This window comes from Triturus cristatus, chromosome 7 (genome assembly GCF_964204655.1).
Source record: "Triturus cristatus chromosome 7, aTriCri1.1, whole genome shotgun sequence".
NCBI classification, from domain to species: Eukaryota; Metazoa; Chordata; class Amphibia; order Caudata; family Salamandridae; genus Triturus; species Triturus cristatus.
Genome location: NC_140590.1, coordinates 129,883,335 through 129,908,639, shown reverse-complemented (window position 1 = coordinate 129,908,639; position 25,305 = coordinate 129,883,335). Strand labels below are relative to the sequence as shown.

General features: G+C 44.8%; 1 protein-coding gene across 3 annotated transcripts in view; it reads right to left on the bottom strand.

The window, feature by feature from the left end:
* The window catches only part of IGLON5 (IgLON family member 5), a 1,048,688-nt gene that overhangs the window by 276,525 nt on the left and 746,858 nt on the right, over window positions 1–25,305 (bottom strand). For all 3 annotated transcript variants that reach the window (XM_085615809.1, XM_085615810.1, XM_085615812.1), the window contains one exon: window positions 13,374–13,606. In XM_085615809.1, coding sequence (XP_085471935.1) covers window positions 13,374–13,606 — 233 coding nt within the window. The remainder of the gene's footprint in view (window positions 1–13,373; window positions 13,607–25,305) is intronic.

Genomic DNA, 25,305 nt, shown 5'->3' with positions numbered 1-25,305 from the left:
TAGGTCACTGTGAACAAACCATAAATAGCCTTGTTTTTTCCATTACCATTTTGTTGTTATCAAACAGGTCTCATTTATCCCCCAAAAAATCACGGGTAAACAATGCATCCTGGTTATTGTGGCGTGTGCTACGATGTATCTTAAAGCGGAGGTCCGGCAGGCATATTTCGGCGTACGCTTGTAAAGACCATGCTCTGGATGCACATCAGGATGGAATCCCTGCTGGAGGACATGGTTTTTGCAGTAAGCCATGCACTGTTTATGTCATCTTGTTAGGGTAAATTGCTTGTCTGTTGCTTGTTATCAGACCACCATGGTATAGGGTTTACTCTAAAGTAAATATGTGCGTATATTGAAGACGTTTGCAGAAAAATTGAGATAGGAACCTCAAATGTTTTGGCTGGACTATGGAATGGGTGATGGTTTGCCATCCTAACACCTATATAGTTTACATGGAACCCTTGACGTGATCCTTAAACGTTGAGTAGACCAGTTGTTTGACAGACCTCTCCCAACATCCCAGTCAACCTCAGTATCTAGAAGAATATGGAAGGTATATAACCTGACTTCAGAAAACCTTGCTGCTGGCTGACGAAGGTGAAATACGTGGAGTGGATCCCATCATCAGACCCTCTGTGGTGGAGGAGGGAGATGAGCTGCTAGTTCTCATGCGGTAGAACAAGATGAAACCCCTTGTCATGACCCTATCAAAGTACTAAAGGACATGAATAGCATCATCAACAGAGCAGATAAGCCGGGGAACAGATGTTGCAGTGCACCGATCGCACAATGTGCAGTTAATATCCATGTGATCATCTCCCTCTCCCGCCCCACATCCAGTTCTCTCCTTGTCCCACTGAATCGACTAGGACTGACCCCTCTGTTGTAGCTGGGGAGACTTCAGTGCTTCGAGGGCACGGAATCAATCAATCAGACACTCATGGTTTGTATAGTGTGCCTGCATCACCCGTGAGGGTCTCGGGGTGTTGTGGGGTCATGCTGGGGGATCACGTGGTCTGTTCTTATTGGTTGAACATCCAGGTCTTAAGGTCCTTCCTGAACTGTTGGAGCGATGCTGAGGCTCTGAGGTGCAGGGGGAGGGAGTTCCAGAGTCCATCTTGACTTATTTTAAATGTGGCTTCTATCACCTCGGCTCAGGTCACTGTTACATGTGGATCATCCTTAAAATCACCTGCATCCAACTCCAATGGTCCACAGCATTGCTTCTTACTTAAAAAAAAAAAAGCCTGTAGATCCTCTGAATTATTTTTAAATCTGGCCGAGTAGAAATCATGCGGGTAGAAGTGTGCCTCTTCCAAATTCAGTAACATAATGTTGATTCACAATATGTACCAGTGCACATCAATATGTGTATTCCACTTTGTAAAATGGAAGCTGCCGCCAGAGCTCCTTCGTTGACATCTTCATGGCGCTGTATCTGTGTGACACCATCTGCTGTTTTTCTGGTCCAGCAGTCACCTGTGCAAGCATTCTGACACCCACAAATATTAACACTGATGATAGGCAAGCAAAGCGCTGCTGGGTCCTGCGAGTGTGTGGTGTGTGTTGTGACACTCTGGAGTGTGATGCTGTGGAATGTTGTGTGTGGTGTTCTCTGTGTACAGGTAATAGTTGGGGAAAGAAGCACATCCTAGCTTCTGGCGGGGTATGTCATTGGAGGTGCGTTTACTAGAACAGAATAAAGGAAACATCTGGATACATCTGCTTGGAGGTCACTTTGTCAGGCTGGCCTCTCTCTGAAGTGCCATCAGCCTGCTAATAGAGGTATTTCTCCAGTGTGTGCTGGTGCCTGCCATCTGAAAGCGATCGGTGGGTGAACGGGGACAGCTGTGGAACATTGGAGGCTGGCCTGAGAAATCACAGTACAAGGCAGAGGTCTGGCTGCACATGTGGAATTATTTCAAGCAGGGGCAATATTGCTTAACCCGGTGCTGCTCACTGTTGCTCACATATCACATTTGTTTTTCCTCCAATAAATATGGTGAAAAATGTAGCATTACTGCTGCATAGAATTCTGTCCGTTGGTAAAGCGACCATTTAAACCTGATACGATAAAAAATGTGATTACCACCAAGCAGGTTATTTGCTTATGTTTTGTGTTGGTTTATTTCCCATTGAAGCGGACTACGGGTACTGTCTACAAATGTCTGGCACCGCGCAAGCACCGGTGCCACCCTCAGTAAATAATCTAGGTCTAAGTTTGGGGGGGCAAGGGTGAGCGTTTACTACTTTTCTAGGGACATTTCAAAGCATTGGCTGGTGCTGTGCCGGTACTATCCATTTATAGAGCACAAGGGTGCCTTGCAGCAGCGCATTCCAAGCACATGCTTACTACAAGTGGGATTACCTTATGTCGTATAATGTATAGTGATGCACACCAGAAAAGAAAGATGAGCACAAAGCTGTATTATATTATGTATTTATTTGAGTTTTCTGGTCTAATTACTTCAGATAATTGCCTATTGTGTCCTACACTCTGCAGTATGGTGCACTGTGTATTGGTTTTGCTCTCAGCTGGTTTTGGGATGAGGAGTGTCACGTGTAAGTGATAAGTGGGCTGAGCCCTTTAAACTTTAAGAGTCATTAGATATGGAGAGTTTTGTTTGGGCATAAGATGGAAAGTGTTGCTTTGGGCACGGGTGGGTAATGTTTCTACAGCATTTATTAACTAGTCAGTGTTTTAGTGTTTGTGGAACGTCTTCTGTTTGTTCGTTTAAGGAGGGCGGTGCAGGGCACCTTCTGTGTGTGATGTTTTTACAGGCAGGGGATGTGTTGCGCATTACTGCAGCTTCATTGTGAGGTTTAAGACATGACTTGTGGGTGGAGCTACACCCTCAGTTGTTTCTTAGTTTATAGCAGGTGCAGAAGGGTTTATGTGTGTTTTTTAGTGTATTTGTCAGGTGCCATGATATTAACAGCTGCAAGGGTGGCACACTGTGATTGTGGGTACAGGGGTAGTTCTGGTGGGACATGATGGCTTCAGACTCCGGGATGTTGGTGATACTCCAAGTAGTGACACGGTACATGATGAGGTCTTAACTCTGCTTGAAGTAGCCGTGCACCAGACACCGTGTGGCTTATTATTCAGACTGGTGACAGGCGTCTGACCAGCCTAATGAAGTTCAAAGTGAAGGATATTGCAGGGACTGCTAGATCTGGACTGTGTCTAACACCAGTCCAGCCAGAGGGTGTCCCAAAGAGAAGCACAGCAAAGAGTCTGTTGGGTCTGAACTCAGCAATCTGACCTGTTCTAGGAGATTCCTTGGGAACGCACATCAAATTACCTGCTTTGCCTGGGCTCTGACCCACCTGAGATTCCAAGGAGAAGAGAACTGAAGGACCTGCTGGGCCTGTACTCTGGCATCTGACCAGATGAGCTGGTCCCAAGGCGAAACGTATCGAAGGGTTTTGCTGCATCTGAACTCTGCATCTGAGAAGCCTGAGGGGGTTATAAGAGGAAGCATGCCAGGGAGTTCCATGGTGTGGACTTTAGAATCTCACTAGCCTGATGAAGTTTTATCAGGAAGCGTACCAAGGGATCTCCTGCGGCTGGTTTCTGGTGTCTGGCCAGTCTGAGAAGTTTCCATGGAGACGTGTACCATAGAGTCAACTTGATGTTGACCCTGGCACCTGGCCAGCCCAAGAAAGTTTCTGAGAAAACCTAGCGAGGGGTCTTCTGGGTTTGGACACTGGCATTTGACCAGCCCAAGGAGGTTCCAAGGGAAAGCGCACTTAAGAGTCTGACCTCTGGCATCTTTCCAGCTTGAGGAGGTTTTACAGTGAAACAAGCCAACGGGTCTGGGTTCTAGCATCTTTCCAGACCAAGGCAGGCCCAAGGGGAAGTGAACTGAAGGGTATGAGGTTGCCTTGAAGAATTCTAACTGGAAGAGGTTACATTTTCAGCCCTCTCCTGCTCTCATAAAGCATTCCTCAAATCTTCCATGCACTGAGGCTGTTGCAGATCTCCGAAGAGTGCATGTGGCGCTTTTTGTCCCTGAATGGTACTGTGTCCTGTCAAGATGGTGCGAGGTTTATTGGTGCAACGTTGCCAGACAGTGTTAATGTCATGAAATGGTGCATGTGAGCCGTCTGCATTTACTGGTGGCTGGACTGAGTTTATGGGAGAGGGTCAAGGGAGGGCTGGCACGCCTATGATGAGGTGTGTGTCTCTAAACTTACCTACGTCTCAAGAAGATGCTTTTATATATGTTTGGTTGTAGTGCACATTGTTACTCAGCTTGTTTTAGTAGAGTAAGAATGTGACATCATTATCACTGCTGGCACCTAGAGTACTACAGACCTGAACGCCATCTCACTGTTCAAGGCCCAGATGTGATCCTACAAGAGGGAAAACAAAATGTTTGCTCTGATACCTACTGAAAGTGCACTCAGGTGCCAATGGGAGGACCATTCAGCCCTCCAGTAACTAACTTGATTCACAGCAGCATTACATTATGAGAATGTATGTAGCTGTGGAGATACATCTGTACTAGAATGGAGAGGTGGTACCCAGCTATCCCACCTCCCTGGCATGCCTATTTCAAAGCAGAGTGTATCATGTATGGATGTAACCACTGCAAGGAATGAGGTGCTGACAATACGTATCTTCAAACTGTTCTACAGCCCGTGCACCACACAAATGTACCTTGAAGATATAATATAGGTAAGTACAGATGTAAAATGCTTAACTCCACATGTGTGTTAAAAAAAGTTAAAGTGACGTTATAGTTAGGTGTGGTAATAATAACTTAATTTGCATTTGCAAAACAGATCTTGCACTGCTTATGACCTCATATACTACAACACTCATGATGACTTTTTCTGTGACTTCATTGATGACAATACTGAAGACAACTTAACTGACATAATTGACAACACAGTGCACGGCGAGGGTGTGAAATAACTATAACTGTTGAATTTTAGTGTTTTGTTAGTTTAAATGATACGTTTAAACTGACATCTTCATCTAACTAATGCCACTTTAACCTCTGGTCATGTCAGTGATTTGATTTTCTGAGAGTTTTCTTTACTGCGAAGTAAGATATTATTAGCATACCTAACTATATCGTCAGTTTAACCTTTGGTTTTCTCAGTGAATTTCGAGATTTTGTTGCTGTTAATGTAAAGTAATATTTTATTACCATACATAAAGCCAACACCATGCCGCACACAGCCTTCCATCGTCCAATTCCCCACGGGCAGCCAAGTCCCTCTCTCTGGGACAACCCATACAAGGGCTAGGGGAGAGTATTGTGAAGATTTGCCAAACAGCTCCAAAGTTATCAGCAAACTAAAAAAGCATTTCCTATGAAAGCACAGGTGTTTATATATATATATACACATATATCTGTGATGCCATCAAATATATCATTTTACCTTTGTTTTTTTAAATGAATATATATATATACATATATATATATATATATATATATATATATATATATATATATATATATATATATATATATATATATATATATTACCTATGTACTGAGAAAACACAAAATACTAATATAAATGTCCACATAAATCCTTGCTTTATTTTCTGTCCTTTTCAAGGACGAGTGCAAAATTCTTCTTCAGTTAATTAGGAGCACATGTATTACAATCCAACAGATTAATCAATAACTTTCTTCATATATAGGTGGTAATAGAACACAGCCTCAATGACAATCTTCATATACATAACACAACCAACACGTGTTTTGCGAAAAAAGTTTAGCTTTTTCATGGCTATAGCCTCTCATCACGATGACACTTTGACTGATGGGAGGCTATAGCCATGAGTGCGCCATTGAAAAAAAAGTTAGAATGAAGCACTGGATCTCGAAGGTTTGTGGGAAATGGATACCATTAATTTTATTATATTATTGCTTGGAATCTTTTTTGCGAAACCCTGAAGAAGCGAAACTTTTTTCATGAAACACATGTTGGCTGTGCTATGTGTAAGAAGATTGTCATCGTAGCTGTTTTCTATTACCACATGTATATAAAGAAAGTCATTGATTTATCTGTTGGATTGTAATACATGTGCTCCTAATTAAATGAAGAAAATTTTTGCACACATCCTTGAAAAGGACAGAAAACAAAACAAGGATTTATATGGACATTTATATTTGTATTCTGTGTTTTTCTCAGTCAATGACTTAATGTATAATATATTCCCTGTAAGGAAAACAGAGATATGAGAAGCAGCACCAAGCATTCTCTCTTATTTCCTCCCTTTTGAACACATATATATATTCACTGAAAAAACAAAGGTAAAATGATATCATTGATGACATCACCAATCACATCATCCAAGCTTCATTACTCTATAACCTAGCATGGCATTACCGGTTGAAAGTAAGTACGAAATGGCTTAGAATAATATTAAGCATCATTAATGCAATCACAGAAACAGTTCGTTTCTGTAGCAAGCATGTGTTATGTGCAACATTGACCCTATACCATATACTTCACAGGTAGCCTAGTTCACATTAACAATCAACCACAGATATATAGGAAATCCTCATTGCACACGGTGTTCAATGTGCATACAACAGTTCAGAGAAAGTCAAGGTACTCAAGATACTCAACGTCTGTTAAAAATTCAGGTCCTACTACGGACAGCTTTTATCTGTATCTAACCCCTCACAGTCACTGAACCTACATTGAGAAATTTAGTTGATATGAGTAGAAAAGTATGTGTTGTAAACAATATTTATGGAGAGAGTTTACTCTGTAGCACACAGATCCTTTTATCACACCTAACTATAACATTGCTTTAGCCTTTAATAATACCAATAATGCGTTTTATAAAGCACCTGGTTACACCGGGTGGTGTGTCCCTGCGCTATGGTCAAGACCGCCAGAATGAGAGGCAAAGATGAATCAGACAGGAAGACATCAGAGTAGGAATCAATAAGAGCAAAAGAGCCAGGTGTTTAGTTTGCTTCTGAAGAGTTTCTCCAATGGTGCTGCTCTTAGATCATAAGGGAGAGAGTTCCAAATTTTGGAAGCCAGAAAGGAGAAGGAACAAGCCCCAAGTCTGGCTTTAAGTGCCCTGAGCATCCTGGCTAGTTTAGCTGAAGATGATCTGAGATCGCGACAGGGGATGTACGGTTGGATCATGGGGCAGAGATATTTAGGACCTTTGATTTGTTTCAGCAAATTTCTAGGTATTTTTTAACGTAATGTAATAACAATACATAAAGCCAATCCTGCGGCCAGTTCCTGTGACAAAATCGCCATAGATAGCCAACCACAGACTGTGCATGGTCTTTGTAGCCAACCCACCCAGAAGCATCCAAACCCCCTGCAGGCAGCCAACCTCACACTTTGCATGGCCTTTTGTCGCATGTGGTGTGGGGTTGGCCGCAGGGCTTGGCTGGCAGCCAGGCCCTGTGTCCAACTCCCTGCAGGCAGTAACCCTTAAGCAGCCAACCCCAAGCCATGCACAGCCTTTGCTTGTGTGTGACGTGGTATTAGCAGCATGGCCTGTGACGCAGCCAGGACCTGCTTCCAACTCCCCCCAGGCAGCCAACCCCATGCTGTACACAGCCTTCCACTGTGCGCTGTGAGAGTCAATCACAGAACTTGGCCCGCAGCTAGACCCTGTGGCAAAACCCCCATCAGGCTATCCAACCCCACACTGCCAACAGCCTTTGCCATGTGCAGCATAGTGGTAACCTTCATGTTACGGGGACCCCAAGCCTTATTAGGCCCTGGGGATCCCACCCCCGGGACCATATCAATAAAAGTGGCCCACCTCCCCAAGCCTTATTTGGCCATGGGGACCCCATTCCTCTGCCGTTTTTTTAAATTAAAGGAGAGGGGGCCGTGTGATCCCCCTTCCAAAGCCTTTTTAGGCCCTGGGGATACCATACTCCCAGGGCCACTAATTATGTCAAAGGGGAGGGGTGCCATGTGGCCCCACTCCCTAAGTCATTCAAAGCCCCGGGGAGCCACCCCTGGGGTCCAAAGTATATTTTAAGGGGAGGGGTGCCACATAGTCCCTCCCCAAGCTTCTAAAAAGCCCTCAGGACCCCATCCATCAGGGTCGCTACTTAATTAAAAGGGGAGGGGGATGCGTGGCCCAACCTCTCTACATTAATGAATCTAGCACTGGCGATGGGTACCCCGGGGCCAAATATGGCGAGGGGAGGGGGGGGGGCGGTTTTCCTCCCCATAATAATGAATGTGGCCCCTGGGCCAAAAACGGATCAGGGAGTGGGGTTGTGCTCCTCCTCCCCTTAATTACACAATGCAGGTGGCCCCTTGTGTCTGGCAAAAACTGCAGATTTTTTTATGTTTTGGGTCAAGGCGGGTCCCTCTGTCCCCCCTGTGGGGTATGAGGGGTAAGGGTATCCCTACCCTGTCCCCTTATATTTTTTATTTACTACCTCGGGGCAAGGGACTAGGGGCCTTATGTAGGTAAATTACATTTACCGATTCTTAAATACCGAATTTTACCAATTCGGTATTTATGAATCGGTAAATGTAATGTAGGTAAAAAAATACCGATTCGGTAAGTGTCGGTATTTTAGAATCGGTATTTACCGATTCGGTAATGGTAACCTGTATCTCATTGATTCCTATGGGCCAGGAGGCCCATAGGAATCAATGGGAAGCCAGTTACCATTACCGAATCTGTAAATACCGAATCAGTAATGGGGGGAGCTCAATCAAGGGTGGCAGGGTGTCACATTGACACCCTGTTGCACCCCTGATTCCTGCATGTGTGCACATGTGGCACACATACATGCCCTGAGGGCATGTGTGTCTGCCACATTGCACACATCTAAGGGCCAAATAATGCCTTAACTGAGACATTCGTCATTTACCACCAACTTTCAGTTGGTGGTAAATAACGAATCCCCACACCCACCACACACTCCCCCTGCATCTCATTTCTGTATTCGGTATTTACCGAATCGGTAAAATTACCGATTCGGTAATTTTACCGATTCGGTAAATTACCGAATACAGAAATGATCCCCCTACATATCAAAAGCCTAAATACCGGTCGGTAACGGTATATTTACCGAAAATCGTCCGTTACCGACCGGTATTGGGCTACCTACATGAAGCCCCTGGTCTCCAAGTTCTGTAATGGCTTCTAGCAGCATTTTTTCTGATATTGCTGTCAGCCAATCGGAGTGTTCACTCTTGTGTGAGACTGACTCAAGCAGTAGTGAATTGGCCCCTGGAGAAAAATCGCTCTGGGCCAATCAGAATGCCCCATTTTTAAATGAGTGCTCCAGCAAGAGTATCCCGAGCCGCTCGTTGACTCAACGATCTAGATATACAATTATTTTTAAACCTGAATTTCTCAAAAACTGCTGAATGGATTTACACCAAATTACAAAAATCACAATCTGCAGCCCAAGACCTATCTTCCTGCCAAAATTGAGGTAATTCCATTCTGCAGTTTTTGCTCTAGCCCTGCATAAAAAAGTCTATGGAAAATGCTGGGTGATTTTGTATTTTGGGACCCCCCTTTTTTCTCTGCCCACACTTGACAGATCACCCTGAAACTTTCAATGCCAAACTAGTAAAAAAGTAACTCCTTTTAGGAAAGTTTCGTGGAGATTCCTCAAATGAGGCCAAAGTTATTTGCCACACAACAAGCACTTTTCCTGTGGAACAGCTGCTTTAACCATAACTACCCAGTGGTCACCACCACTGGGTACCTAGTGGTGGTCGCCAGTAGGTAGTTACAGTTAGGACCAAAGTTTCCATAGGAAAAGCGTTTTTTGTTTTGCCAATTACTTCGGTGCCCTTTGACAAATCTTCACAAAATGTTCATAAAACTTACCCTTTTCCATTCAGCTGCTGTGTTTCTGGGTCATCTGTCAAGTGGGGTCGAGAAAAAAGGAGGGGTCCCAAAATGCGTTTTCCCCATGTTATGTCTATAGAGATTTTTCATATTTTGAACATGACTACTGCCTGAACCGCTGAACAGAATTACACCAAATTTGGCAGAAAGCTAGATATTGGTCATGAAAGCATGCTTTTTTAGATTTGGTATAAATCCTTTAGTAGTTTCAGAGATATTTAGGTTTAAAAAATATAGATATCTGGGAGCCTAACAGCCTACTGAGACCCTACTGAAATTCGATTGGTCCCCAATACTTCAACCAGGAAGTGTTGGCAGCCATCTTGGGACTCTATCCCACAAAAATGTAAAAAAAAGAAAAGGGCGCAGGGTAGAAACACCCTGACCACCTAGGCCTTTTTGGGGGTGTCCCACCGGGACCCCCAGGTCCAAAAAAGCTTTTTTTTTAAAAAAGTTTTTGGTGGGATCCGAGGAACCGGCCGGGAAAGAAAAAATGAAATGCGGGCTCTATTATCGGCCCCCGGATGGGCCAGGTTCTGGTGGCATGTTTTTAATAAGGGAGGGCTCATTATGCTTAGGAGACCTCCACCTCCATGGGGCTTCTTAACGTATTGAAGTGGGGAGGCCTCTAAAGCCTACCCCACAGCCCCAGGGACCGCCACATCCCCGGATCTTAAGTTTAAATTGAATGTGGGGGGCCACGCGGCCCCGTCTGTCCTGGGGACCACCACCTCCCCAGGACAAATTAGAAGATGTGAGGGGTGTCGCGCGGCCCCCATCTTGGAGCCCTAGATGGTCCTGGGGATGCCACCTTCCAGGGCCGACTCCTGCAATGTCCCAGGCTGCCCACTCCCGGGACACTGCAGTTTGCTATGGATTGCTCCCACCAAGCTATAGCAAAGATGCTCCACTTCTAGTAAGCGAGAGCAGAAAATGGTCATGCTTACTAGAAGCAGAGCAGAATTGCTTTTACGCACAGGGAGCTGCATGTTAGCAGCTCCCTGTGTGTAAAAGCAATGCCAAATCCAAATGCTAAATCCTGCACAGTGGGATTCCTGAGAGCTGGTCGGAGGCCCTGCTCCCTTTCTCCACCACTCTGCAAACGCGACTACTACTTAAAATACATGTAAATTCACTGAAAAAAAACAAAGGTTATAGGGACTTTATAGTTAGTAATTAGCTTTTAAAAATCCTTAAAAATCTACTGACATAACATATTTACAGGGACGTTATAGTTAGGAAATGGAACAAAAAAATCCTTAAATATTCACAGAAAAAAACAAAGGTTACAGGGATGTTACAGTTAGGCTGACATTTCACTCATACAAAACCATAGAAATCCAGCCATTATAGTTAGTGAGCTAACTATAACATGCACCCCTACAATGCACTGCCTCACATAGCACATCACTCGTGACATGGTCAGTGACATCACTGATGGCATCACAAGTGACATCACTGATGACATCATCCAGTGACTGGGAGTGTTTTAGAAATGTTTATGACTGTTAAATATATTTATAGCAAGGTATATTGGTGAATCCGTGGGTGTATGAGTAACTGATTGGATGATTCCATGGGTGCGTGACTAACTGTCTCGGTGACTGTATGGGTGTATGACTGATTGTGTGAATGTTTGTATCTGTCTGTCAGTTGGTGTCCAAGTAGCTGTATGGGTAGGGGTACATGAGTTTCTGTATGGGTGAGTGATTGGTTGTTTGACTACCGCTATGGGTGTCTGAGTGTCTGTGTGGGTGTGTGTGGGGGTATATGACTGCCTGTAAGGATGAGTGAGTGGGTGAGTCAGTGGCTGCATGAGTTAGTGAGTGCATGTGTGAGGGCTGCATGGATGAGTGAGTATGTATATGTGTCAATGAAGGAGTGCATTTGTCAGTGGTCTAGGGTGAGTAACGGGGTATGTGAAAGGCAGTATAGGTGATTGATGGGGTATGCTAGTAATTGTATAGGTGAGTGAGTGAATGTGAGAGTAGCTGTATGGGTGAGTGTGTGCTTGTGTCAGTGACTGTCTATGTGAGTGGGTATGTGCTAGCATCTGTATGAGTAAGTGAGTGTGTATGTGTATGTATCTGTATGGGTGAGTACGTGGCTGTGCAATTGCCTGTATGGGTGAGTGAGTAGATGTGTGAGTAGCTCTATGGGTGACTGACTCATGTGTTAGTGGCTGTTTGAGTGTATAAGTGGATTTATCAGTGGCTGTATTAGTGAGTGAGTGGGTGAGTGAGTGGCTGTATGGGTGAGTGAGTGGATGTGTGTGTTGATTTATGAATCAGTGAGTGGCTGTGTAAGTACTGGTATGTGTGTGTGAATGGGTTTGAGACTGCTAGTGTGGAAGTTGGAGTGGATGTATGAAAGGTTATATGGGGGTGTAAGTGGATGCATCAGAGATTCTGTGGATGATGTAATCAGTGATGTCATCAATGATGTCATTTGAGATGTCATCGGTGATGTCATCAGTGATGTCACTGCCTATGTCATGAGTGATGTAATATGTGAGATCATAAGTAGTGCATTGCGGGGGCGTAATTTATAGTTAGCTCACTAACTAGAACAACTGAATTTCTCTGGTTTTGTACAAGTGTAATATCAGCCTAGCTACAATTTCCCTCTAACATTTGCTTTTTTCAGTGAATTTCTAAGTTTTTTTTAATCCATTTCGTAACTATAACATCCCTGTAACCTTAATTTTTCCAGTCAATATAGTTATACCTTTTTCTTAACAATATTTCACCCACTGTTCCTTGAATCCTATAAAACATAATTTTGCAGTAAATGTGACATCTATTGGGACAAGCACAGCTGTCACTTTTCTGGTAGGTTGACAGAATAGCTGTCTCTCTTTTGGTAGGGTGAGAAATACAGGTGTCACTCTTCGGTAGTGCTGAGACCCAAAGTTCTCCAAGAACATCTTATAGGAAATCAAGCAGGATGAGTGAGTCATATGAACACATTTGTATAAGTAGGAGAGCTTACTCCAGGAGATGAGTGGCTCTAAGATGAGTGGTCATGAAATAAGGATTCTACAGAAGAAGTACAGGAGTAACGTGGAGATGTTCTTTACACGAAAGGTGGAAAATTGATCCTTTATTCCACGCAGCTGGGGTGGTTGAGTCAAAATCAGTAACATAACTCAAAGTGCCCGGAATTGCTAAAGGGGAGGAATAGTAAACTGAGAACAAAAACAGAATGAGATGGAGTAGTCAAGATTTTTGAGGCAAAAATTAATGGACGGGTTGGCTAGACGTAGAATTGTCAGCTACTATCAATATGTATTTGTATGTTTAACTGGGCTTACTTGCCTCATTGGCCACTTCAATGTGTCTTCTCTGCCCTCAGCCCTCTAAGAGAAAAAGAGCTATCGGATCCACAAATTTCCATCACGACCCTACCAGGATCGAACATTCTACCATCCAGAGCACAGGAATCAAGGAACTGAGAAATATTGTAAAATCTGTGCTCTCCACAGCTTTGGGAGCATGCATCCTTGGATTGGCCAAGAGGCAGTCACACTTACCTTGCACAATGAGGTATATCTGCGAGGTGCGCGGCTTGTCCTGGGTCTGGTAAGAGCAAGTATAGAGGCCCTCATCATACACGCCCACTTCCGTGATCATGATGGTGTACTCCGCTTTGTTGTTGGTGAGCAGCTGTACCCGGGGGTTGGTGGACCACTTGTCGACGCCAGCAAACAGGATATTGGATCGATTCAACCATGCCACACGTGTCACCTTGTCATCAACTAAACAGCTAGAAGAGCAAGCAGAAAGGAAGGGTTTGCATCACTCAGTGTTATGAAGGAAAGGAAGAATGATAAAGAACCATAGACAAGAGAACAGAGAACGGGGTCTCTGGCACACAGGGAATATATAACCAACAACATTTAAAATTCAAATCCATAAACCTGTTGATGCACACCACCAAACCAGCATCACTTTCTTTCACATGTGCACCTTGGCTTTTAAAGCCTTCTTCTCTTTTTGGTCTTTCATTGCTTTGTAAATTTTTGTTTTGTCTATTTTATAATTTAGAAGGTTTGATTGCATTAGAAGGATTCAATAGCACAAAGTCTCTTGTCCCACTGCTTTATGGTCTTTGTATTTATTCAAGTGGCAAAACCTTCTTATATTTTGTCTCAGTGCAAATCCTATTATGTGCTTTGCTCTGCTTGGAGCTGATAAGCAGATTCCAGCAGTGCTTGTTTGTGCTGTTTTGTCAGCAGTTTAATATTCATACAGCATCATGCTTCAGCACGTGGTCAATGATGGCCTGTGCCTAAAGGGATGATCTCCTCTGGGAAGACATCTCTCTTCCACTATGTTGTGGTTGAAATATTGCCCTGAATGTGACCCATTCACAGCATCAGCTACCACTATATCATCAAGGTAAGTGGATAAGGATTTCAGAATAGTAAATATATATTTACCCTAATGACGTAGTGGTGGGCAATATAATGGGAGTGAAATTACCGTAAGTAGACACCACCCCATAGAAATCTAAATGGTTGGCTCCAGAAATATATCTAGTGACTACCCTCAGGCAAACCATCAGCAACGCCAATTCCCACTTGCCTATCTTGGCTTTCATAGTGTTTCCTCTTTCTCTGGGTTACCATTTCATGTATCCATTTGAGACGGGTTTCTTTGAAGTGCATGTCCTGGGAATCTGGTCTGAAAATAAATGAGTTGACTTGAGAGTTTGTGGAGTTTTTTTATTATCTGCGGTAGCTTTCCTTCAGTTTTGAGAATGCTGAAAAGCTTTGCTGGAAAGTATTCTACAAACAGATACTTTGCTCAGGAAAAGGTTTTGTGGGGAAATTGTTCTGTAAAAGACATTTTTGAGGGCATTTCGCCCAGAAGGTTTGCAGGGATCCCAAACTTTAGCAAGAATGCAATTTTTCAAATCCACAAAACTTTCTGTGACAATTACTTTTGTTACATAGCAATACATGCATTTTATGGCTTTGGTGCATAAGGGTGTTATTTAGCCATACATTATGTTTGTAGAACTCAACTAAAGAGCAATGGACCCCAAGATAACATTGAAGTACACTGATATAACACAGGACGTCTTCACCACCGAGCACTACCCTTGAGTATGCTTAGGCGAATTTCCATTACACCCGCATAACGTGTGTAATTTCGCATAACGTCTTTCTACAAGAAATTCCTGAATTTAGGCACGAACCCAGGACCAATGTGAATGACCAGAGACTATTTTCACAGCAGTTGTGTTTTGCAATATTTTTTTAGCGCGTTGCGATGTTAGATCCAATAAGCTAAAATATAGCCCTAATTGACATTTTTGCATTTTTGTGAAATACTCTTTGTGTAGAATTTTGCACAAGTAAACTACGGGAATTTTGCAAACAACTACAACTTACTGTCAACCTACAGGCACCTAGGAGGCCCCGAGGACTTCGGCTCTTCCCTAAGGCCCCGACGGCTGCACATTAAATTCTAGGTTGCAAAGAGTGTACAGGACCTCAGCAGACATTTAATAAATAGTCACAAGACACAATGTTCTGAGGGGCGGCCTGTCAATAAGTACAGGATTTCTGGGGGGGGGGGGGGGGGGGGGAGGGGGGGAGCATGGCTGGTGAAGGCTGAGTAATATATAAATGTTTTTCATATAGCGCCTGTTACCCCAGCATTAACCTGTTGTAACTCCATTGACGACACATATTACTATTACTTATTCAATGTAAGCCATTTTACCGACCTCAGAATGATGAGAAGACTGCTTCAGCCCCCATGAGGTTGGACCCATGACCGACTCTACAGTGTTTACACAGATTGCCAGCTCCACTTCGGGGTTTATTACTACAAATACTGCAGTACCGCGGTTTAGTTCTCTAATTTTGCTTAGACCTTTAGTGTGTTTTTAGACTGTGATAAAGCCTGTAGGTAGGTGTTTGGCTACATTGGTTCTCATGTATTACCATAGCAGGTAAGTTCTTTGGGGTTGGTTATCCTGCTCACAAACCCGGGGTGTAGAAGATTGTTACTGTGATAATCAGTGCTTTAATTGGAACTATAGAAGTGCTGGTACTCACTATTTAGAGTACTTGTTTGCTCCTGAGAAGTGCAGGTACTGTCCCATTAAACCCATTGCAGTGTTAACTAGAAGTGCAGATACTCTCCCTTTCAAATCAAAGTAGTGCAGGTACTCAGTGCCGGACAGCACCTGCCCATTTAAAGCACTGGGAGGACTTCTTCTGAGTCATTCATAGGCGTTGGGCGAGAGGAAGCCCCTGAAGGGTGGCCCACCCTTGCACCGCTGGGGCCCTGAAGGTTGGGCCACCCTTGCACCGCTGAGGCCCTGAAGGGTGGGCCACCCTTGCACCGCTGGGGTTGCAGGGGCATGGGTTACACCTTTGGCTCTGTCTCAGTTTCTCTTTGTATACCTAGTCTTCCGATCCCTATACTTCCCCCATCTCACACTCGGAGTTGAATCTTGGGCCCTATTATATACCCTATAGCCTGCAATGCATGAAAATTAGAAGATTTGGTTCGGAAGTGAAGTCATTAACAGTGGCAAGTGGGAAATTGAAGTCTGTGTAAAGCCAGATATGAAATAGCATAATTTAGTAATCATATACAATGGCAAATAGGGGGTCACAGTGAATGGCAGCTATGACATCACATAATAGGGTAAATCGGACCTTGAAGCAAGATTTAGAGACACAATAGCACAGAAGTCATGTTGATTTGCCGATAAGACCAGGAAATATTTTTTTTAATTACATATATGACCAGCAGCATAGCAGGGGGGGGGAGGGTGGTCCGCCTCGGGCAGCACGAGTTTTGGGGGCGGCTCCACCCCCGCTCTTACATGCGTTTGCCATTGGGGCGGCAAACGCAGAATTTATCGCCAGCACCCCTCCTCCCCCCGCTCCCCGCAGGCGGCAAAGGCAGGGACCGCCACAGGCACACGAGTGCTTAGCTACGCCACTGTATACGACTTGGAAGATTCAAACAATGGAGATGACGTAGAAATAAATTGATTGAGTCTTACTGGCTAGATGATGTGGGAGCAAATATCTGAGATGAATGAGACCTGGAGCCGTATTACAGAAAGTGCCCAGTGGGCGCAACGGGCATGGGCGCCCACTTAGTGCACCCATGGGGCACTTTGGTATTACAGAAGCTCGTGCAGCCCCTTCTGTGATACAGATCTTGCTTCAAGGTCTAATTTGCCCATTTATGTGACATCATAGCTGCCATTCACTGTGGCCGCCGATCTGGCATTATATATGATCACTAAAATAGGCTATTTCATATCTGGCTTTACACAGACTTCAAGTTTGTATGTGACGTTGTTAATGACTTCACTTCCGAACCATATCTTCTCATTTGCATGCAACCCATGCAGCACCAGCATTATCTCAAGAGGGCGTGCCCTCATTTGCAGGAGGGCATGGCCCCATGCAAATAAGGGAATCTCTTAGCCTCTGCGCGTGCGCCGTATTATTATTGTGGGCGCAAAGGCAAATAAGCTGTCAGGAGTCGCACTGAAAGTGCACCCCAAAAAGGTAGTGCACTGTTAGTGCATCTCTGATGTCAGCCCTCTGGAGGGGCCAAAGGGGGTCCCATAGACCGCCCAGTCATTCCCTTGCAGGCGGGTGCAGTCGCTCACCGTACCCAAACACCAGGGGATCTCTAATCGCCCTTAAAAGTGCAGACCGGGTGCCATCTGAACAGTGAAACACGGACCAGCTTTTGAACAGCTGCTCCGTATTTCACTTGCATGTGTTGCCCCCAGTTTGTGGCTGCTCTGAGGGCAGTGCATTCTCTTTAATAGGGTACACTTTCCCTGTTTGCGCCCGGTGCCCCTGTTTTAAAGTACGCTGTGGCGCAAACAGGAAAAGTGTGTCCTTATTGGAATACAGGCCCTGGACTCCATATATGATACTTGCACCCTCAGTCAGCGTAATATTTATTTCCCACGATGAGCTTTCGGACAACTACCAGGAAACAAATCCAAATAGGCGGTTGCACATCTGGGGCCACTTGTCTCTTCCTGTGGCTGATTCAACAGCAGCATAATGTGAAACGTTAATGGGAAACCGTGATGTCTGCTAGCACCAGGCCCCTGAGATGCAAAATGTCGCATGCTTATAATTGCCTGACCTGGAAGCACTGGAGTGTGGCACCTGTGACCCGGAAGCGCCGAAGCATGGCCGATTAACTGTGGCAGATCCTACCCCGCAGTCCTCGAACAGATTCACTCCGGCGACCCAGGACCCCTGATGCCTTCTGCAGTGGCACGTTCCCCCTCAGGGACTCTTCGAAACTTCTAGAAGCAGTTTCAAGTTCCGGCGACAGATGCAGCTGAGTGAGCAGACGGCCCTTGATTAGGCTGCCAAGTATGGAGGGGGCGCGTGATGAAGGAGGGCGGGCAGGGACACGGGCTGCGTCTCCAAGGCCAACCGAGATCAAGCATCGAATTGTCTTCCATCGCGAGCCGAGTGTCCCCTTGGAGTATGGCTCCCGCGTATTCAGATGTTTGAAAGGCATAGCGGGGTTCAGAGCCTCCTGGCGGCGCGGCTCGAGCGCAGGGCGCGCATTAAAGGGCCCTCCATCCCCAGATGGAATAAGGGCTGCTCGAGAGAGGTTTTCACGCGGCATCAAGAGTTCCTTATGGTTATTAAAGAGCCTGATGAAGCTGGTGAAACAAGCTGGCTCATCGATTTCTTGGCCAAGGCTAAATCCGTAACTAATCCGCTGGCCGACCTGGAAGATGTTTCCGCGACAGCGATGCCCGCAGGAATGCTGTGCTCACGGGTATGGAATTGGATCTACTCTCAGGGGGTTGCTGAGTTTGGCGCTGTTGGGTCTCCAATGGCGTTACTTGTGATTTTGCACAACTTGCACTGAATAAATGAATAAGTAATGCAATATGTATTTTCATTTTGATATCCAGTGGCAGTCCCTTGCCCTGGGATATTCAGCAGAAAATGAGCAGAACCGGTGCTGCCTCTTGTTCATTTGATGTGCCTGGTGTCCACTCCTGTTTCCACCAACAGCTAAGCAGAATAGATTCACTAAGGGCCCGATTCACAGAACTAACTTAAGACAAAATCCTAAACTTACTACCATTTTGGTATTCACAGAAGGCACTTACTCATTTCGGTATTCACAGAAGTTAGGAGTCCTAACTTTAGGACTCCTAAATGCCTTCTGTGAATACCAAAAGTCTTAAAGTTAGGATTTTTCTCCGTTTAGGAGTAGTAAAGTTAGGACTCCTAACCTTAGGACTCCTAAATGCCTTCTGTGAATACCGAAAGTTTTATAGTTAGGATTCTTCTCAGAAACAATCTATGGTCTACAATCTGGATGACTAAGAGTACCACAAGGTTAAATCAGGAATTGTCACCGGGTATACAATGATCCAGCCCTGTAACCATGGGCGGACTGACCCACAGCGGATTTAGAAGATTTCTAAAAAGCAGGACACTTTCACCAGTGAACAATACCCGTGATGAGACTTACTCTAGGAATGTTGATAGAAGGGAGAATTTACAAGAATAAGGACGTTTCAGCTCTCAGAGGCGGAGGGTCCTCCGCGGAAGAAGGGATGCTCAGACAGGTCAGTGCCTCTGAGAGGCCAGCAGCACTGCTGCAGATTCAGTCACCCTGAGGGCTGTATCTTTGTGGAACCCCACAGCATTCCCTCTTCCTGCAGCGGATCTGGAAGTACTTGAGTAATGGGAAGAGAGCCTGCTCTCCCCTCTACATGCGATGCACTCTCCCCCTGCAAAGTATCACATATAGAACCTCTGGACATATGAAATGAGTGGCTTGTCAGATTTCTAGTCTGACTTGAGTGAGGTAGGGAAGAGGCTAGTACTAGAAGCCTTCTCCGATCAGTACCTCTAGAGGCGGAGTTTCTCTTTCCCTCAGTCACCGCGGGATGCTCTCTCACACTTGACAGTCCCGGGCTTTGTTTAGCTTGCATCAGCACCCTACTGACTCTTTCATCGAAAGACAGCTATAAATACAAAAAGCTTTGCAAATTATATTTCCTTAAAATGTTATGACATTGATTACCCTGCCTTAAAATATATCACTGATATCTAGATATTTGTAAATGTCGAGCTCAAGCAGCAAGGTAGATCGCCTTCATTGCTGCAGATGTGTACCTCTCCTTCCAAAACAAATATGACACAGTGAATCATATTTTCTAGTTTGTTTAATTGCCCCCTTGTGCACCATAGGGTGATCGTGCTGCATGTAATCTGAAGGCCATTGGATGGACTAGACTGCACCGTATGTTAGTGGACGGCACAGCGGCTGGGCCACCACTGGCAGACGGCCAGCGATTCCTCTGCCCTAAGTGGGGTAGCGGGACAATGACTCTTATGAGGAGGGAGAGTCAACGGTGTACAGCGGCTCTCCTGTTGAACCTAAATGTCCCCTTAAATGCGCCATCATTGATTTTAGCGGTCGTATCGTGCACTAAGGTGAAGTCCTCCGAGTTGGATTTGCCATGGCATCCTTCCTTAGACAGACCAATAAGCGATGTTGTTGGTGCCAGGCCACAGGTGCAGTTCAAGCTTCCATGCATTTCTCAAGACAGAAGTACACTTTTCCATTGTCTACAAGAAAGGGTTTAAGAAATTGGAGTTTGTCGTATTTGTGAAGTTTATTAACAATAATTTTCATCTTAGCCAACTCTGCCCAAAAGGTGAAGACGAGCAAAAATAAAACACCTTTTCATCTCTTGACCTTCAAGAAAAAATATGGTTCAAACCTCTAAAATTACAAAAAGTACTTCCGAGTTCTGGCCATGAGATGAGTCCATCGGAGTCCGCAAGAGTGACCGTGAGAAATTGTTTCCCATCAGACAATCCCCTTGGGAGCTTGTCCTGCAGGACAAGTAGCCAGCCGTGAAAATGGCCCCTCAGGACTTTGTGATGGGTTTACAATTACAGCTCAGGGCCCGAACTCTGGTCAGCCAACTCTCACCTACCCACCATGTCTTCAGCTTTCTATGCCCACAAGCATCTCTTTGTAGCAGCTGTGCTCTGGACCTCATTGCCAGTTCCACCCAGCAAACAGGAAGTCACCACCCGCTCGACTTCCTCCATCTCAAAACCACGTGACCAAGCAAAATCCTGAACTTCCTGTGCCTAGAGGACCACCCCTTCATGATGTGGGCATAGCACCTATCCAATACAAACATTCAGCAGTGATGTCATAACAATGGCAGCGTGTGCTATACAAATGCCAAGAACAGAATAATAAAATAAAAAATAAAAGCTTTAGAACACCTTTATGAACGAAGGATCTATATTTTAGGGATTCTAATGAAAGCGACTACAGTGTTGCGCCTGATCCCGCGAGGATGGAGTTTGTGAAAGAGGAAAGAGATGTGAGGCAGAATGCTGAGGAAGGTATTGGGCACCTTCACCGCCGCCCCGTGGCCACCTCCTTTAATTAAGCTTGCATTAACGATAGAAACAGGAGGTGGTTATTGATCGATTGGCTATCCAGCCTGTTGGGTCTCCGCAAGTTCACGGCTTGATTTATGCAGATGAAGTGGCCCATTTGAAACACATTTCTCACATGGTGCTCATCTCTGCCAGGTGATTTAAAACGGATCGTAAATCATCGACACAACTTATGCGATTGCCGATCAATGTCTTGGAGTGTAAATCAAAGATTATAAAACATGGATGGGCTCGTGCTAGCAGGCGATGGGACCGCGGAGGATTCCTAGAACCAGAGCCATGAAGCATATTGAGAGGGGACTCAGAGGACAACTGATCACAGAAAAAGCCTAAATCTATCCTTGCAACAGGTCCATAGAATCCCACTGAATGCGCGTTACAGTTTAGCTAGCCCAACCCTTCGGCCATTAATCCTACTCCAGTGAGTTTTCAGTATGGCAGATGGTCCAACGGAGTACGCATGGCAGAAATGGGCAAAAGCATATTTTAAAATTTTCTTTTAAAGGGCACAAAGAGTTCTTCCATGGAAAACATTTGCCTCAATATCAAACCTCCTTGTCTTTCCTCAGTTTACTCATTCCTTTCCACTGTGAAAATCGAATTACTCCTGCTCTCCTCACTAGCTACCAACCCGTATCCTACAGTGCCGCAGACAAACGACTAAAAATTGAAAAAAAAGTCCCTGTTCCACTAAAAGTTCATATTTCCCTCATTTTCCTCCTACACTGGTATCAGTCTGGTAGGGCCGTAACAAAACTTGAGGGAGCCCCCTGCAAATTTCATGCAGGGGGCCCCCCACGCTCCGGCCTCAGGACCGCGGGGGCTGCAGGGGCTTTTGTTACATCACAGCAGTGTGGTTCTGACATGCTACAGCAATCGAATACCAACCAGCCAGGCCTTCAGTGACAATCATCTTATTTAAGACAATGGTAACAACCGTGGCCTGGTCCTACTTGGCCCCTATTTTTATATCAACATTCTGTCCTCAGCACCTACATCCTGCCATAGCAGCAGGATGTGACAACTACTTTGCTTCACAAAGTTCTCTTGACACCCGAGACGCCAGACTTACCAGTACACAGACGAGGCAAAACTTGAACCCAAAGCCTCAACAAGGCAAGTCGCGGTCAGCTCATGGACTTCCTCAGTATCATCCAATCCTACCTGGGTGTTAAGTGCCCGTCTCAAACATAAGACAACATAGACCGGATACATCCTCTTTACCAACTGCAGCTCCGGGCTCAAATCCAGCAGTGACTGCTCAGCATGAAGCTACATCGATTCATGGACAACACCCCGCAAGCACAACGCTTCACTCCTGAGAAGCTATCAATTCTGAGTAGAACAAAGCGAGACATTCTGGAACTGTACCTCAGAATATCTCATCTCTGTGCCTCACAGCATGGTGCCAGAAAATATGTCTAACAAAATGACTGTGTCCTAAATATTCCCCTATTAGACTTAGCGATAGAAAATCTACACCCAATGGAGTGATATTTTTGTAAATTTTATTTAGGATGCAACACTTTTGGTAGCTAATATTTCTTCGACGATATTCTAGCATAACACCACAGCTTCATTCATGGACTATCGAAAGTAGAATCGTTTCATTTTCAACACAACCGACCAGCACCTGCCACACTTGCATGCCCACATAGACCTCATGACCTGATGCACCACCTACAGGGTAGCAACAGTTTACTCAGTCTAGAAAACTCTTCCATGATCTCTGCAGCCTATAGTAACACAACAAGCCACGGCGTGGTTTGACTTCAAATCACGAGCTGCAAGGAGATGACAAAGACGACAAGTCTTTTCAATGTGCAGCGCTCCAGGGGTTCCAAGCTAGAATCATGGCACAAGCTAAGATATATACCTGCTCAGATGTGGACCTGGAAAGACAGAGGCTCCCACTCTGCAACAGCAGGTGCAGCACTGAAAGCAACAGGGCAATATCTCTTCTCTCTTGAAGACACACAAGCACACACACAGAACAGGGATTGATTGTGTAGTGACTTTGAACCTCCCATCAAATGCAGAATGAGTAAAGCACATGCCAAAGCATGCAGAACAGAGTCAGCATAGGCAATAGCAGTGCAAGCATGGCTCTCCAACAGAAGAGGGGCAGCATGGACAGGACTGATACATCAGAAGAAGCACACACACATGCACACACAAGCAGCACACATGCACACCACACACACACACACCACACACACAACACACACCCCACACACACAAGCAGCACACATACACACCCCATGCAAGCAGCACACACAAATGCACACACACACACACCCTTACTCACAACATCCCACACAAGAAGCACACACACACACACCACACACACACCATACAGAAACACACACCACACAAGCAGCACACACACACAACACAAACACACACACCGCACAAGTAGCACACCCCCCCACACACACAAGCAGCACACACACACCACTGACAAGAAGCACACACACACACACAAACACCCCACAGATGCAGCACACAGAAACACACCCACCACAGACAAGCAGCATGCACACACAACGCACACTCTCACACACCCTACACAAGTAACACACACACCACTTACTTATTGAGTCTTAGATATCTCCTCATGTACATCCCTTGATATACAGCACAAGTGGACACAACAACAACACACACTTCCTCACAGCTTTGTGATACAGAACAGCTAGAGGGTGGACAACAGCAATGCAAGCTTCCCTCACACTAAAGGACAGGTTCACACACACAGCAGCAGTGCAAGCTTCTGTTACACAGACCAGGTACAGCACAGACCTAGTCAGTATCTGCTTGAATTCGTGATTTAATGCAGCATGTGTGTCTGTATTTAAAAATAAATTGAACGGGGTCTAGATTTTATTCAAAGGAGGAAAAAGGTTGCTGCAAATTCTGAAAGTTTTGTTTTTGAAGGTGCTTTTGGCACAGCAGAAGCTCCAGAGACTAGCAAAAGATGGATGAACAAACAATTAGGTATGCACTGCACGACCAGGACCTTCATTGGTATTGAGAGGTGTTAGGGAGCCAGCAGGAAGCAGCCTCTGGGACTCCAGGAAATAGAACTCAGTTTGAGAAATCCATAAATGACACAAAAAAGGTTCTGCCCCCAGAAATGAGGGTACCAGCCGGGAATTTTGACGAGTGCTGGTAAGCTAGGTTGGTTGTGTGTGTGTGTGTGTTACTTCAAGATCCCTAATGCATTTTGAACTGTTGTGTTCCCTTAGGTTATTGGGGTCACAAGCAGTACATTTAGTAAGCCCCTAAAGAAAACAGAGACAGGGAAAACTGGCAGGTGTCTCTCATCGCACCCACTGAGTTATACTTGTGAGTGGGAGAGGGTTGGGGCAGACGGATCTGCCAGATAATCTCTTTTCTGCATGTGAAAATGAGAAGTCCCACCTGAAATCAGCACACATACACAAGTGCTCGCTCTTTACAATAAAGTCATATTTATATTATTTTCTATTCCAAAAATTGCTATAATTATTGCTAAAAATTATGAATATCTCAAAACAAAATGAATAGAAAAAGTGAACCCTAAAACACCCCAATCATATTTCATTTCACATCACTAACCAATTATTCCAATCCCTACCTACCTATGATGATTTACAGCCTGGCTCAGTTTAGAATTTCTGTCTAAGGACTTGCACAGCCCCACATATCTTAATATCATAAGACCTGAAATCAGAAATGTCTCTCTCAGCATCCCTCTAACAACCAGTCCATCAACCTTGCACCCACATTTCCACCATCTTACATACCTTGTTTTACATGGTATTCTATGGAGTGAGGAACATCCACACGCAAAGAGATTTCCTTGAGCGCCATTCACCCAAAAATATATTGTTTTAAGCCGATTTGTTTTTTTTTTAAATGATGAGTGTGTGTCAACTTTCACAACACCAACGTTTTGCAAAAACGATTACAAAACAAAGCAGAAATTGACAGAAGGCTGGTAGGCTGTCCC